This window comes from Notolabrus celidotus, chromosome 1 (assembly GCF_009762535.1).
Source record: "Notolabrus celidotus isolate fNotCel1 chromosome 1, fNotCel1.pri, whole genome shotgun sequence".
In the NCBI taxonomy this organism is placed as follows: domain Eukaryota; kingdom Metazoa; phylum Chordata; class Actinopteri; order Labriformes; family Labridae; genus Notolabrus; species Notolabrus celidotus.
This window is the reverse complement of record NC_048272.1, coordinates 28345656-28362601: the sequence shown is the minus strand read 5'-3', so window position 1 is coordinate 28362601 and position 16946 is coordinate 28345656. Positions and strand designations below refer to the sequence as shown.

At 40.5% G+C, this 16946-nt stretch overlaps 1 protein-coding gene across 2 annotated transcripts; it reads right to left on the bottom strand.

Annotated features, from left to right (window-relative positions):
- Window positions 1-1401: 1401 nt before the first annotated feature.
- On the bottom strand, window positions 1402-15500 carry ccdc120 (coiled-coil domain containing 120). 2 transcript variants are annotated; one of them, XM_034694199.1, is made up of 13 exons: window positions 14882-15314; window positions 11575-11675; window positions 10757-10841; window positions 8992-9153; window positions 8816-8915; window positions 7709-7839; window positions 6968-7069; window positions 6752-6872; window positions 6534-6593; window positions 6128-6281; window positions 5912-6013; window positions 4568-5605; window positions 1402-3857 (listed from the first exon to the last, which is right to left on the bottom strand). In XM_034694199.1, the coding sequence occupies exons 5-13, from the start codon at window positions 8862-8864 to the stop codon at window positions 3761-3763; spliced, it is 1854 nt and encodes a 617-aa protein (XP_034550090.1). In that variant the 5' UTR covers window positions 8865-8915; window positions 8992-9153; window positions 10757-10841; window positions 11575-11675; window positions 14882-15314; the 3' UTR covers window positions 1402-3760. The 2 variants fall into 2 exon arrangements, with proteins under 2 accessions (XP_034550090.1, XP_034550011.1); XM_034694120.1 differs by lacking the exon at window positions 10757-10841 and having other exon boundaries at window positions 14882-15500.
- Between the last annotated feature and the right edge of the window lie 1446 nt (window positions 15501-16946).

Sequence of the window (16946 nt, the reverse complement as noted above, 5' to 3'; positions counted from 1 at the left end):
CTCTTTTTTGTTGGGGGTATAATCAGGGTCATCAGGATCTTCATCTGAGCTATCTTCACATCCCTCAAAATCACTGTCATCTCCAGTGATGATTTTCAGAGCATCCTGAAGACTGTATTGCTTCTTTTTATCCATACTACAATCAAATTTCAATGAAATTGAATTAAAATAGGAAAAACATCTTACTTGTGTGTGTAACTAATCAAAGTTCTCTATAAATGCTGACTTACATTTTTTGGGAAAGGCTTAAAAACTTTTGCATGAAAAGTTTCTCAACATATTTTTATGAACTAATTTAATGAATTTAAAAAGAGATTTTTTGTTCATATTTGTATGAATATTCTTTGGCTTCAACTGTAATGAATACATTGGTTAACAATTATTTAATTTGCTCAAGTAATTTAGCAATATTCTACCATTTTCTTTGATTGTGACAAATATGTCACATGGGATTTTCCATGATAATTTTAGGAATAAAAGCCTGATGTGACATATTTGTCACAGCGATTTTATCTCTTCTTGTTTCATGTAAAGCTTTCCAAAAAATGTATTTAAAACTGGTCTAATGTATGACAGAACATGTTAATTTAACAAATTCATAATTTTTTGGGGTTGAAACATACCTTTGACACACAAATCAAGCTTTCCAAAATTAGCAAGATCTGACTCATGCATTAGCCTGGTGCACAGTCATATTGGAAGTGAGGTCACTGGCACAACAATGAAGGCAGAGTCACATGACTGCAACAGGAAGTTGGGTAGATGTCACTTAGGGACTTTATGGGAAAAAAATGAAGATTTAAGCATTTTGAAGACCTGCCCACAAGGCTTAAAGGGGCGGAGACACCTGTGTCACGGTGGGTTCTTATAAAGAACATGACTACATAAAATTTTGTTTTCTCTGTTTTCTCGAGATCTCAATTTATTTGCTTTTTATCTCTCGAAAACAAACCTTGTTATCTTGAGATGAAGAGAAAAATAAGTCAAGGTCTCGAGAAAACAATTTAAAATAAAAGTATTTAATCATGTCCTTTTAGGGCTTCCGTAATGCAACATTTCCTGCTATAACAAGTCCAAATATCTGCCTTGAAGCTGTAACAAAAATGAAAAACCCCTTTAGGTGGATGCGCAAAGCTGTCTCGGGATGGGCAATCAATACCCAAGGTATGGGGAGAACAAGGATCGGATTTAACATCTGTTTGAGTGAGAGCACATTCCAAGTGAAATTTTAATGGTAGTACAACAATAAAAATCTGTTCAGTTTCCATGGTCTCTTTCCTTATAGATAAGCTTGACAAACAGAAAACCTTCACATTTTTACTCTAGCAAAATGTCTCTACTGTCATTATTGCAGGCTTGTTATGCCTCACAATAAACAACCATGTCTGACCCATTTGTGTGTTGATCTCAACATGACACTTTATTAAGTAGAATGAATGCACAGTCTCATACATACAGTATAGAGCAGGCCACATTTAGTCTTAAGTCATAGGCCTTGTTATAAAGAGAGGAGGAATAGAGAAAACAGCTGCACTTAAATATCTAATGAAAAAAGAATCAAATATTAGCACATCACACTGCTGAATGAAATGTTTTAAACACACAGTTTCTCACACTGATGAATGCTACACTGGATAGCTACAAAAGGTTATATGTTCATAAATATAATATAGTTTGAATAAATTTGCTTCAGAGCTAAATTTATATCATTTATTTTCAACTGAGAGTTCATCACAGAGTACATTATATGAAAAATACATTTATGACCCCCAGTGCACAGCAGTTTGGTCTTAGATTTCAGGAATTAACCAGCTGGAAGAGGCTGCATGGAGCAGGATACTGAGAGGATGTGAACACATCTGACCGCAAAAGAAACCAGGTAAACATTCCACAGTTTGCTACACTTTGTGACAGAGTAGAAATAAAACATCACTTATGAGAAGAGAAAATAATTACATTCATATGAGTCTCAAGATGGCCAAAGATTGAGTACACAAAATGAACAAAAATGTACATGAAGACAGATAATGTCATTTTTCTTGAGGATTTTCATTGTAATTCTCATTTCTGTGGGGTTCATATCAGATAATTCTACTACATCTGATACAAACTAAGAAATAGATCATGACACATAACTACCCTGGATTTTCAAACGTTTTTTTTCTTTTCAAAAAACACAAGACCAAGCAAACATGAGTTAAAATCATTACAAATACAAAATTCCGAAAGCATGAATTCTTATTAACAAATCTACTGGTGTGAGACCTGCTCACACCGTCATTCAAAACTGCAGCAGCCCTATTCTGTTCACACCACCAGCCTCACATTATACAACTAATCACATAGTGCTCCTTTAGGGGTGAAATGAATTCGGGAGGTTATTCTGATTACATATTGTGTGGTTAGTCCAAAAATTATACTGTTAGTAGTTCAGGAATAAAATATCAGCTAGAAACTCATCAGTACAACCCACGCTATATACAGACTAAAACTCAGGTAGACCTTCAGCAGATGTCGACAAAACCCATATTTCAAACATTTCCAGATTGCAAACCCTGTCAAAATCTTCCTCATTTCTGTCATCTCTCCTAGTGACAATTTCATGGGGATTTAAGGCTTAAGATGTTCATAAAGTGCTCCATATGACACTCAAATCCTCTACAACTAAATGCAGAAAAAAAGACTAGATATCATTAGATTACTGTCACACAGTCATGCTACTGCTATACAGTAGGTCTCCAAATAGCCCTCGTTTTTTTCCTAAAACTGGTCTAAAGTTTCTGTCAAGGTCAGATCAGACAAAGCTATATTTGTTAGCTAGCACCAGCTGCATCTAGAAAACAAACTGAAAAGTCATTAGATATACGTACATGACATCATTCCACATACCCTAATTTAGTGACATCGTGACCTGCTTTCAGTTTTTGATTAGACTAAGCTCACAGAGGCTTAGTGCTAGTATTTCAGATCACTAGAAAGCACTTTAAAGTTTTCTAACCAGGGTTCAGTTTCGATATTCACACATTTTAGGCACTCCTGTCTGCTACTCCAGTATGCTACGGTTCATGGCCCCCATTTCATTTATCAATCATGAACAATACGAATGGCTGTGAAATTAACATCAGATGAAGACTGAAGCATGTTTTTTGCGGTTTATATAGTTAACAAACAAACATTCAACAGCATGTGGTAATACTTTTAAAATGATGTTAGCTCATATAACATCTTTGTTTGTCACCAATAATGAGCAATAAATTACCTCTTGAATATAACTGTTCTTTATATCTCATAAGATACAAAATAGTGATTTGGAGTTGAATATATTCTGTAAAAAAGTATATCTTGATAGACTTCTCAGGGGTTTCCTGCTCATGTTGAACCACATACAGTATGACCATACTGAGGTTAGATAAGTCAGCTCCAGTGCACATCCATGAGAACACCGGGTTAGAGGTTCACATACTGGTAGGATCTGTTGTAACACAGGGAACTTGCCAAGGCTTTTTTTCTCACTGTACAGCTACAGTTTGTCATCGTGTTTCAGTCTTTTTCTGCTGAGGTTGCCATGTTTCGCTTCGCTGTTGAGGTCACATTGTATCGGCTTGTCTACATGTGTCGGACTATGTGAGTCTGAGACACTATGTGTGAGAGGCTACAGTGTTTTCACTTATGTGTGTGTGTGTGTGTGTGTGTGTGTGTGTGTGTGTGTGTGTGTGTGTGTGTGTGTGTGTGTGTGTGTGTGTGTGTGTGTTCTGCTGCATCAGACTAGGGTGCCTGGGTCCGCACTGGGTTCCTTTGGGGTCACTTCTTGCATCTGTGGATGAGGAGTCTCCTGATAGAGAGAGAACTCCATCGACCTGTTGGGAAGGCGAGATGAATCAATACAGCTCTCCACAAACAAGAAGCAATAAATGAGGGGGGAAACCACCGTGAGAATACGATATCTTCACAAGGGAAAAAGTATGAATCATGGTCAGTACATAACAGAGTAGCCTGGAGAGGTTTTTTTTAACCCATGCTGAAAATAAAGGAAGGGAAAAACTATGTCAGGGGCCTCCTTACTTTATTTTCACATTTCATCTTTTCATCTGTCAAAGTTTTATAGACACATAAATGTTGTCTCTCAAGAGCCATTCAAGGTAATTCAAGGAAGCCCATGAGTAATAAAGGACTGTTTATAATCAGAGAGCATCTAACATCATGGAAGCTGGGTTTGCATTTGACAGACTGAAATACAAACACACCAAAACCGACTTTTGAAATCGCAGCATGACGGCTGAGATGTTGGGATTGGAGTAGGAGTAAAGTAAACTGTTCAGCTGCCCGGTTTGCTTCCAGCTTCCATTGAGAAAGATATTAAAGCAAATCTCAGCGGTAAACACTTTGTGAGTTCCTGTGTTTTATAAACAAGCAATTTTGTAAACGCAGTTCAATAAACTGTGAGTACAAACTCTCTTCTGCTATAATGAAAGAAAATGCTCTTGCCGTTTTAGTAATGTATGAGTTTATTTTCACAACTAAGAATAAATCTTAGCAAAGCAACAGCAAGAAAATAAAAATTCCTCACCTTCCATGCAGCGGGTGACCATGGAAGCTGGCTGACTGGGGTATTTGAGATCTGTGGAGGTTGGTGCCTTCCCCTTGAACTGACTGGGCCTGGTGCACCAGTGGATGGGGGTGTGAGAGGCGAGAGATTCCTGCCTCCTGACCCTTTGTGGCTGCAGGAGGATATCCAAGGGCATTCCTCAGGTACCAGTCTCTCAAACCCTCCAGAGCCAGCGCTTTATGCAAGCTTCTCGTTGAGTCTTCTGGGGTGGGAAGAGAGAACTGTGGGGGTCTGCGGCTGAATGAGGGGCCAGACAGCTCAGTCTGATAAGGATGGAGGTTAGGGATGGAGGATGTGGTGGTGCCTGAGGCAGGAAGAGGAGACTCGTAGGCTGACAGCAGAATGCCATCCTGGGTGTGTTGCTGCAAAGGAATAAAAGGTCCACAAGATTTGGTTCTGGTCACTTTGACCCTGCGTAGCTCTGCTTGGGACCCTCGTAGGACCATGGGGCTGTAGGGAGTCGCAGCGCTTGGTAGATGCACCTGGGAATGAGAGAAGCCGTTGGCATGGGGAGGCACAGCAGCAGTGGAGGAGCGAGGAGATGGCGCGTCCTGCCAGATCCTGCCTGTGGACTGATAAAGATGGTTCTGAACTTGCATCCTCTGCTGCTTCCCCCAAATGTAGTCCATTAGTATCTCATTGTAGCCTCCACCAGCCCCTCTGCCGCCCATGGATAGACGCAGTTTGGCCTGTTCCACCGAGCCACCCACATGTCTCTCAGGGCTGCCCAGGTGGATTTGTCGCAATTTCCCATCAGTCAGTGTCTCTGAACTCTTGTAGGGCCCTCCTTTAGGGGGCATGCCGTTTCTGGGAGCTGGGTCATCAGGAAGGCTTGATCTATCTAGCAGGGCTTCGGAGCTGTTACTGCGCCTGGCACGGGAGCTGTACGGGCAACTTCGGCGGTCAGAAGAAGAACCCTCCTGGGCCAGTGGAATCATATAGGGCACATCGAGGCTACCCGACCACTGCTTTAACCCATTCCCACCTGCTGCATCAGACCTACAGCAGAGATAAGTACAGCAACAGTTTACATTAGGAGAGGAATCTAAGTGACAGAGAACATTTTTTAATAAAAAAAAACATAATTGCATTTCAAAAATCACTTAAGGGAGACTATTTATATGCTTTAACACCAAATGATGAGCTCAAGCCCTCAGTAGCTAAATATGACACTAATCGTTATTACAACCCTGACTCTATGTCTCTGCTAAGTCATCAAGCCATTTCCAAGCACACAGTTATCACAGTGGGATGGAGCTGTAGCTGTGCTGCATCAGACAAAGGCAGCACTGTTTCATGGATTACCTGACATGAACACTGATTGGAGCAGTTCGGGCCAAAAGAGGAGTAGCTGGGACACTTCTACCTTCAACGTTAGATGCACTTCTGGGCAAAGAGTGAGTTGGGCTGTAAAAAAAAGTCACACAAGAAAACAATGGTCCATTTAACATGTATTCATAGCATGGTATAGGTGCATTCTGGTAGGCTGAAAAGGTTTGTGAGTGAATTTCAGCAAACTACCTGACAGAACTTGTGACGGAGTTGCGGCGTGTCCTCATCTCGTAGTAAATCTCGACTGGAGACAGCTTCCTGCTGATCCTGTGGTCAGGGCTGCCCACAGTGAGCCGAGGCTGGGATAGAGAGCGTTGGTCAGCGGCCACACTTGGAGATGATTCTTTTGGGAGAAAGAAAACAAAGTAGCTATCTATTAATGAAGACAACCTAAGATGATGATAAACATTGATCACATTCATTAAAAGCAAACAAGTCAAGTTTCCTATTTTGGGTTAACAATTAATATACATGAAGCTTAATCTATTGGCTTTGTACCAACTACTGTGTCAGTAAAACTCATTTTGAATGTTCATACAGTATCAACTCAAAACAAGAGTGATCTTAAAAGACAGTTTGTATTGGGTTGACTCACCATTGTCGTGGGATGTGGAATCTGACATGGAGCTTGTACTCTCTGACATGACAGTATCTTCTGAAAGACAACAAAACATTCAGGATGAAGATAAAGCAGAACTAATTCTGATATATTTTCTTTGTATAAGTGCAAAGCAAAAAAAAAGACTGACAGTGAAGATTTGCTTTGGTTTAGTTTTTTTCAGTAGGTTTGTTTTTGGTGATTAGTAGTTATACCTGTGTGACAGCCCCGATGAACTGTTCTTTTACTATTTGGTACATTTCGGTCTGATTCTGAGTGTCTGTACAGAGCACCCGTGAAGATGGCTTTCATCTGTTTCTTTTGGGCAGCCTCATCCTGCAGCCAGGGACAGACGGACATATTAGACCACGAGTACACAAAGAACTACAGCTGCTGCGTACACACAATTGATATTCAAGGTGTTGACTTACCTCTGCCTTGGTGTTGGGCGGCAGGCCAGTTCTGCGCTGCACCAGTGGGGGTTTCTCTCCCGTCTCCAGGGGGAATGTACGTGGCAACTTACCAGTCAGCTCCTGCAGAGGACATTTATTAGCTTTCACTGACTAAAATCTTTCTTTTAACACTGGCTGTGCATTCCCATGTGTTATATAAGGTCACACCACTTAACAGATTACTCTGAGCCTCGATAAAAACACCCTTTAGGTACTTGGCTGCACAGAAATAGACAGATCAGAAATCACTTCTTTTCTACTATCATTAACCTCTAAGACTAAAATAGGATATACCTGCAGTTGAGTAGTGCTTCAAACTTCTAGCTACACTCAAAGCAGACGAGACAACTTGTGAATCTCAGAACGGAGAACAACAGTGTGCTACCCTGCATCCAACTGAAAACACAAGATGTATTAAACAGCTGTTTATGGGTTGCTGAAGCAGCTGTGGTTTCATTAAGACATGCTGACACATTCTCTGGAGCAATCAAGAGATCCCTGTATGCAACCAGCAGAAAACACACTGATGCTCAACCAGCTGCACCTCAGCTCTGGAGTTCAAATCTGCAGATTATTAAAAATATCCCTTACATGTTGTAGGCTATGTGGTAAAAACTCAATAAATGAAGAAAATAACAAACTGCACCTCCATTAAAACACTTGAGTTTAAAATGTAACACCAGCCTGGAGTGTCTCAAAAGTGAAGCCAGGGCCACTCACTGCTTCCTGCAGGCAGACTTGTTTGAGTTCTCCCACTCTGGTGTTGAGCAGAGCCTCTAGGGCCTGCTTCCTCTCTTGGAGAGCTGCAATCCTCTCAGCTTGCAGCTTGCTGTCCTGGCAGCCTTGAACATCTGGACAGAAAAGCACATGCATCTCAAAAAGACTGATCTAAAGTTGAAGGTGTACAATATTCAACAATTTTTATGGTCAACAGATTCATTGAAAAGACTGAGACCAAAAATGAAGTAAACATCATTGACATGTCCTGTGTGTGCAAATACATATATGTCATACAAGGATACTTATTACAAAAGCTGCAGACAATATTCCAGTGTGGCACATTGTTACACTAAGTTTATGTTCCTTTGTTCCCCTTGACATGAGTATTGTAGTATATTTTGAGTCAACCCTGTAAACACAGTTAAAAAATGAGTGTTCATCCAAAGCTAAAAATAGTCCCAAATAAATGCACAAATTGCATGTGTGGTAAAAACTGCATCCCCAATTCCACAGGGACATTGTGTGAAGTGTTGATAACACATTTTTTTGTCTTTTTGCTTAAGGGAAGTAATGAATATTTTTTAAAAGTTTATACAAAGTGTATATTTACGACCACTAGATTGTTGTCAAGAGCTAAAGATAGAGAAAAGTTATGAGGAGTGAACCATGAGAAATGTTTAAAAATTACAGGCCACTTCTCTAGCAACAGGAGCCTGAACAGTGCTGAATCACTGTTATTGTTTCAAGGATTCAAATAAAAAAAATGGTACTATTTCAATCAATCTTATTAACATGAAAATGCATTGTTGTTGCTGTTTCCCTTTGGTTGTTTTGTGTCTGTTTCAAATGATATGCTGTCTGATATCAGTGTCTTGGCGCTCTGATAAGATTATCTGACAGCTGTTGTGACAGTACATGAACAAAAGGCCTTCACACATACAGCTGTTTTTTCAGCTGGCTGTTCCCATGAAAACCCTTTTGTTTTCCTTTTGTTAAACTGTGAGAAAAACAACACGAGCTGACGGATTAGCCAGGCCATTTCAGGCTCGTCCAGACACGAGAGTGTCCATCTTCACGTTGTGAGTCATTTAAGTCATTATTACTCACCAGGAGCCCCCAAACCCATGGATGTGATCAGATGTCCTTTGACCTCCATGTGATGTCAATACGGGAACTTTACAACTCACACCTCCAGCTGCGCCCCAACCTGAGGGAAAGGTAAATTAGGTTAAGCTTCTGCTGAGGATGGTCGACACTTTCTTAGTTGCTTTCCTTTCTCTCACCTTGCAGTATCAGCCATCTGTTTTCTTGAGCTGGAGAGTCAATGGTGGTTGCATTTCTTGCAAATCAGCAGTAGAGAAGCATGGATGTCTCCTAGATCAGATTACTCCAGGTACCATCAGGGGGAGCCGCTGCACCTCTGTCCAGGTGTCTACAGCTTAAACCTTAAAGGAATAAAAAATATCATTATGAGTACAGTCTATAGAAAAGACCACTTAATACAAAACCATCAGTGTCAGGAAAGAAAAAGTCAACTTGTCATATTGCAAGTAGTAAAAACAATCTATAATCAGGATGAGAGCAGCTGCCATAAAAACTACTAACATAATGTAAAGGCATGTAAAAAAAAACCCTGCATTGAACCAGTTTCATGGAATATTTAGAAAATATTACAAGTTCAATAACAGTAAGATTATAACTTGCCGCTTCAGGCATTCTAGATATGAGCACTACTCTAAAATTAGCTCTGAGATTCAATTAGTAACCAATTAATTTGAAAAGAGAAGGGAAAAAAAATACAGGAAAAGTCACATTAATAATGTATGGACAGAAACGGAGGGGAGAAACTTAATCCCTGTGTGTTTTCTGTCTCAGTAGCTCAATAGATACTGTAACGAAAGAGAGAGAGCCAAGAGCAAAGTGATGGAATAAATAACAGGAGAGACAAAAAAACAATGTTCAGGGGAGTTTTCTCTTTGCTGCAGTCATAAATATTATATTTTACATGCAACACACTTTGAATTAAATTACTTGGGGTGTAGTTTATAGCTTCATCAGAGGTAGTTCTATTGAGAAGGACAATAACATACTGGCTCTTTAAAAATAACAAGACCTCGTTGAAAAAACAAAACAAGACAAGAACTGTGACTGAACTGACACAAATGAGCAGTGTTTCGTGTGCACTCTCCCCATACAAAGGAGGTTCATTATTAACAAAGCCTCTTCCCTAATACCCAATAGAGACTTGACATCCAAAAATAGCAATTGCTTTTTCTGCCAAAAGCCTATCGCTCAACGCCGCTCACAAATCGCTGCCATAAACAAGGATCCTGCCAGTCGAGTATATCATAAATCGACTCCATTCAACCCACAAATCTAGACGGAAGCCCTCAAGGGCTGAATCAAAATTACCCTTCCAAAGACTTCATCTGCCAGCATCACATCTTTCAAAAGGAAACATTTATCTATCAGTAACTCTGAGCTGTCTCAGAGCTCTGCTCTAAAACTCACTGCTTTTTTGCAGGGTCAGAAAGACAAAGTGTTCTGTTTTCCTCACTCAAACAACAGAAAGAAAAAGTCTTATTTCTTATGAGGACATACTTGAAATAGTTGTACCTAGTTTTCTCCTGTCTTGGAACCAAACCAGTATACTGCTGTTTGCTCCTGTTCCTGTGAAAACCCACAGCATGCTTGACCTCCCACTGACAGACAAGTAGGAGCCTTTCTCACAAACAAGTGGCAGAGTTACGACTGCCGCGCAGACAAAAGGTCATCACATGATCCCTGTTGCACAAAAAAGGAGGCTGTGATAATTCGATTTTAAGTTGATCTAATAAACTAAGAATAAGTTTAACCTGGGAATGGGCAAGTCTGACCTTAACAAGGCTGAACACTAAAACTCCCAGAAAGTAGTAGTCAAGAGACAACACAGACTTCTGCTTTTTGTGTGGATGGTCACTTGGCAGCTGAATAACGGAGCCAAAAGGCTGGCTTTCCCCCTTAACCAAAACATTTGCTTGGAAACCAAGTGTTATCCCTTTCACTCACCAAAATGTGCCTTTGTCTCTTTCAGATCTAAACAACCTTCAGCTCCTGTGTTCTGGGTTACATTTCATTCATACTGCCTTTACCACTGTAGAGAGAGATTGAAAGTGTTACGGTGTAACTTTTATTTCGTATAAGTTATTTTCTGACAAATATGGAGCCAAATTCATTAACAATAGGACCCACTGATGTCCTCTTTAACAGGCAAAGGGCTTTCACTTCGACTTTCACTCAGTGGTTTAAAAGAAGTTACTGGTGGCTAATGTTAGCATTGACTGGCCTTTCTAAGTCACAGTGTAAACTTAAGGACTTTTGTGTACATAGATTTTCTTAAGAGCAGCAAACACCTATAGAAGCTAAACATAAAGTGTGCAGATATGCCGCTCGCCATATTGACAGTGTCTACAAAGATTACATGTCCACAAAAACAGCAGGCTAATCACACTGTTTGCATCCAATGAGCTACAGGCATGACATTCTGCTCAACAAAACACCCAATGTGTATTACAGTCTATGCTTTACCATTTACCATTATCACATAATTGTATGTTGTTAAGCAAAGGATATGCACCAGGTTACACTTCAGTCTTGAGTGTAGCCTGATGCGTAGCCTTCAGTCACTTCATCCAGTTTATTAAAGATTTGACATGAGCTGGCTGAAACACTCTGGCAGGTCTTTCTATAAAAAAAAACAGCTTTTACCATTTATTTGAAATAACAGAAAAAAGACCCAAGAGTTAATCCTTAACAGCAACAGGTACCTCTGTCTGACTACTTCTTAGTGTAACAAATGGCACACCTTACAAAATCAATAGACTTACCGGTTGAAGTTAAGCTCTAACAGCTTAAACATCTGGTGTACAGATGTGTGCAGATGTACAGGGACAGCAACTCGAGACAGCATCACATTCCGGAGAGAAGCCTGCAGGAGAGATGGCGCACAATGAAGAATCAGATAAGCAGAGTCACAGAGAGCTGCATCAAAGGAGGGATCAAAGGAGAAATGAGTACAAGAGATATGAATGCAACTACATCGTGAAACACATGTTGACTTAGCATGTGTATGGGGGATGAGGGATCTCTGGCTGGTGGTAAAGATAGCACTAAGGGAGCCATGTTGTTTAAAACATGAGCTGTGTGATGGTAGTGAGTTGCCCCTGTGCCGTGTGCATCGCTCAAATGCAAATCAGAGAGGAGTTTAGTATTCAAGTCTGACAGGCTTAACGCTGAAGCCGGCAAGGTAGGTCCAATCCTACCATGTCAACACTGCTCTCTCTCTCTTCAGCTAAGGAGTCGTTTGTATTACATGGATAGCAACAGTCATAGCAAAGCTAAATGACTACAGGCAACAGTTTTACATGCAGCGTTCTCATCCCTTGATAAACACATTGCCTCCAAGATCTTAAAGAGATTCATTCTCTCTAGTGTTAGCTTTTATCTGACCAAAGAGTCCCAGAATCCCTCCTCTGTTGTCAACAGTATTTATGTAACCGCTATATTCATGGCTTACAGTGCATCATGGCTTAATATTAAACAGAATTGCAACAGATTCTGTTGCAACATGCAACAACCTCAAATCTGTTGCATATGGTAATGAATACAAGACATGTGTGTCAGTTTCTTTCAACAGGCAGAGAGCAGCTGAGATGTAAAAGAGCAGCTGAAGTTTCACCTCCCACTTTCTACAGACAGGTGAGGCCAGCAGCCCTCATGTTGACTGTTGGTGTTGACACAGCTGCTGCTGTTGTGAGCATACACATGGTAAGCACAGCAGGGTTACAACATTACAGCTCCTGCCAGAGTTGTGTAGAAGTCTGGAGTCAAGACTTGACAGTGCTTTTTGGATTATAAATATTCATGTCACATATTTTTTGTCACAAAATGTGGCATTACACTCTGTAGTCTTAAAGCATCCAGCCTCTGGACCTCACTGTATTAACGTATAATAGACAAAACAACAAGACCTTAACCTGCACCCTTAAGCTGCTCTACTGCATTAAACTGTCAGGATGTGCTAACTGTATTGTTGAGTTCTGTTGAAGAACAGAAGGAATAGAAATTTCAGCATTCAAATGTGTTTTGTATTTTTAACCTAAGGCAAAAAAGAGCAATGTTATTCAGCTTTCTGCATGGCCAAGAATCAGCCAGTGTCAGAAATACAGACTCAATGCAGAAGATTTACTTAACTACCTACACCTGATCAACCCCAACCACAGCACTGTAAAAGGCTTATAGAAGGTCAGCTGACCCTTCCCCCTCCCTCCTGTATTAATATGATCTTCTCTTGTGCTCTCTGTATCCATGAAAAACTGATTTATAACACGCTTATCGGCACACAGCAGGGCAGCTTAGCTCAGACTGACCAATCGTGTGCCTCGATATTTTCCCTCCCTGGCCTTGATGCTCACCTTTGCACATTTGACATGACTACCACGGTCGAAACAAAGCCATCTTGGTGATTGCTATCCACCTGGATTCAGCTAAGCTGAGGTGGGGGGAGTAATAAAGAAAGGAATGTGGCTCCAGTGTCTGAGGGGATTATTCCTATACATTTCCCCTTTGCTCTGTAACACCTGGAGGGAATTCTGTACAGTATGAATTCAAAACTCATTTCATGTTTCACTGTTGCTGTAGTCCAGCTTGTTTGAATTTGAAGGAAGTTCTGAGCTGCATAAGATGTGCAGCCATGGCCAGAGATTTACATCCATGACTGAACATGCACAGCGGCCTGATCTGAATCTTTGTGTTTTCTGACTGAAGAAATGTAGGTGAATTCTCTGTCTTCTCTTTGGCAGCAATGCTCCAGAATATTTTCAGTTGATAAGGTCTGGGATTAGATTCCCTGAGCAAATACATCAAGAAACCAACCTGCATCATAGCCAGTGAACTCTACTAAACCAGTTGCTAAAAACATATCAGTCCATGTCTTTAGGGCATCATAAGGGAGCAGTGTCACCTTCATGAAACTAAAGGGCAGAAGAATATCATTGTGTTTTTACCAATCTGGGTCACGGTCCAATTCCTGGGTGTCTGGTTGAATTGTGACGCACAAAGTAGGATGAAAACCCTTTAAAGAAGGGAGAGTGACATGCTACACATTTAAAGATAAAAGTCATCAGAGAGGAGAGAAAACAAACACAAACTCCCCTGAATGGCCTGCTAACTCTCCCTGCAATAAAACACCTTGATCAAACCTCTTGACAATTGCTTGATCATCCAAGAATTCAAAGACCCTCCAAACACAATAACCCCAAAGTTGGAACAATGAGCACTTTCAAAAAAATGCTTGACAGCAAAGTGGAAAATCCTTTTATGAAAACAGAGGTGTTTCCCAGGCAGACCAAAGGGTGGACTAGTAGTGAATCACCCCGAAGGCACTGACTGACCCACACAACACCATTTGTCTGAGTTTTGTCAGATCCAGACAGCCATCCTTGCTCAGGAATCTGTTAATAATAGGGCTTAACTGCTGCAAGAGAACAAGCAGTATTTATGTATGAGAGCAGTGAAATCAATAAGGCCCAGCAGACAGCAGTAGCAGCATGCTTCAGACAATTTCACTCCACAACAATGCAGCATTAGGGGGAAGTTGTTTATTCCCAAGAAGCATGACACATTAAGTCATTGAAGACTGTCCGTTTGAATTCAATCCTTGCCATCCAACCAAGATGTTCCTCCTTACAGGCAATGGGGCAGGCTGCAACACAAGCATCCATGAAAGAGATATATTGAATTTCATGTCATACAGTCCTTTGTATTTACAGTCGTGTTATCCTGCTCAGCGTGTAGAACACAAAACATGTGTTTAGTAAAGCTCCTAGTACTGAGCCTGCAACAGCAGACATCCTGCAATTGCAGACGGCAGCACCGGCTCATAATGAACACACTGGACTAATTAATGAGAGCAACATCATACAGCAGGTGTGCCACTGACTGACACGATGACAAACCCGACCATTACGGTAAGGTTGGTGCGCGTCCACATGAGAATACAATAGCAAATAACGTCTCGTGGTGTCGTCTGCAGGCCATGCATTTGTAAGAGAGAATATAGGTTGTGTTGACGGCTATTCATTAAAACGCCCAGTTAGGATGAGAAGGACATCTTAGAGCAGAATCCCCTCTTACCACAGAGCATGACCGATGCCATCGGAGGTCTCCATGGTCCTCTGTAGCAAAACCAAGACGAGAAAAAACATTCCTGTGTGGGACCACGGGAAAGCAATCCTCCTCAGGAAAAGGTTCAATTGATTGAACGTGTGATAATTCGAAAAACACAGGAGAGCCCCTCGTTCATGGTGGCTATGTATCCCAATTGTAATTCAGCAGCAGCCTTGCGACCTCCGCTATGTCGAAGCCCTGCGCATCTCAGCAGACCTGCTTTCAGAGAGGAGAAAGCTTTCCCTTTTGCACCGGATGAAAACCCTGTATTTTACACAGCGATCGGACTCGACACCGTCACAGCAATGACGCCCCTCCCAGATGTAACATGTCTTCAATGTGCGCCAGATAATCCCCGTGATACTAATATTGGTATCCGGTTGTTGTGAAGGCACGCTCACAATAACGCTGAATGGTCGAAAAAAAAGATTGATCCGATAATTTTCCTCTCATCAAGATCTTCTGTGAATATACATTTGAAAACAGTTTAATTCTCCTTGTGGGCACAGGACCTTCTTATATTCAAAGAATCTGAATCCTGACATGGAAACTGTTATTGTTACCGCATTGTGATAAATGCAAATGTATCTTAATTAGCAGCTGGCTGCTGATGAGTATTCCTAATAAACAAGTAGGCGTGCATAGGTAAGTAAGAAAGAAAGTAAATCAATTAATCAATCAACGAACTCGGCAACAAACAAACAAACAAACATTTTTCATCATTTCAAAATTTGATTATTAAAGAAAACGTCAAAAGAATTACATTCTAAATTTCTTTATAAAGTACAAACATTTTGTCGGGGAGACCGGGTATGGTTGTAACACGAGTTGTTTTCACATATGCAATCAAAAATCTCAGATCCTTTAATTTGACTCTTCTGTATGTTTTAATTTACTTTATATCTTATTCTCTTTATTTTTGTTTCAGAAGTGCCTGTTTGTAAATTCACCATTATGTTGTTGTCAATGATCACATTAAAGTTTATTTTAAAATATTGCGGATGGATTCAGATGCCTTTACAACAGTTTTTGCCTTTTTATTAATGTGACGAGTAATTGAATACAACCACAGCATTAACAAATGAGTGAAGAAGAACACATTGAAGAGGAGATGAATGTATAAAAGAGTCTCATTGCCTTTTGATGTTATTTTCATCCTCTCGGTTTACACCAGTGTCATATCACATAGTGTTTCTTATCAAAATGCACTACTCTATGCATTTGTCAAACTAGAATCCTGGGCAATTGTCACCAGTGAGAGTATTTTTTGATAGCAGACATCAGTCTATCAAGGTATACGCCTCTCCTGAAATCTTGGAAAAGTTTCAGTTATAGAGTACCACAACATGCTCCGACTACTTGGACAATGCAAAAGGAGAAAGTAGCGGTGTGATAAAAAGGGAATTCTCTGGAAAATAGTTGCTGCATTGTCATATGAGCCCACACAGACTTAACCTCGAAATTATACAGGGTGCAAGAAGGAAATATTCCAGATGAAGTTGGGATGAAAAAATCCACTGTTTGTCTTCACACATTCAGCTCACACAGGTAATTTGGGGACATTTTCTGGAATTTTGTGGATGTCTACAAAGGGTTATGGAGAGAGCTGCAACACCACCATTTCCACGGATAACATAAGAGTTGGCTGGAAATAGGTACAACACATCTCTGAATAGTGTTACAGCTATCACTTTACAGACCACTGATTACATTTTCTGACTTTAATAATTTTTCAGAATTCCTAGGCAGTGGGGAAAAAAGGTTGACATTGGAGTGCCTGCCAATGTTTTAAAAAAGGCTCTGATGTGGTCACACAGTAGGGCAATATATAATGACAGAAACCATATCCAAGAAAAAAATGTATTTAATGAGTATTTTGTTTTTATAGTTTGACCAATGTCCCTCTGTAACATGGAGGAGGCTGGCTTTGTGGCCTATAATGCAACCACTAAGTGTGTGGGTGTGGGGGGAGCTCTACATAATTTGGCTTCTCTTTTTATGAGCTGTCATGTTGTCCATGGATCTGTTTGAA

Coding starts and splice junctions, on each gene's coding strand:
- ccdc120 (XM_034694120.1), bottom strand. CDS start 8,864: ATGGAGGTCAAAGGACATCTGATCACATCCATGGGTTTGGGGGCTCCT. Junction 7,070..7,708: donor AAGTCTGCCTGCAGGAAGCA/GTGAGTGGCCCT, acceptor TGTCCTCTGCAG/GAGCTGACTGGTAAGTTGCC. Junction 5,606..5,911: donor CCAATCAGTGTTCATGTCAG/GTAATCCATGAA, acceptor TCTCTGCTGTAG/GTCTGATGCAGCAGGTGGGA.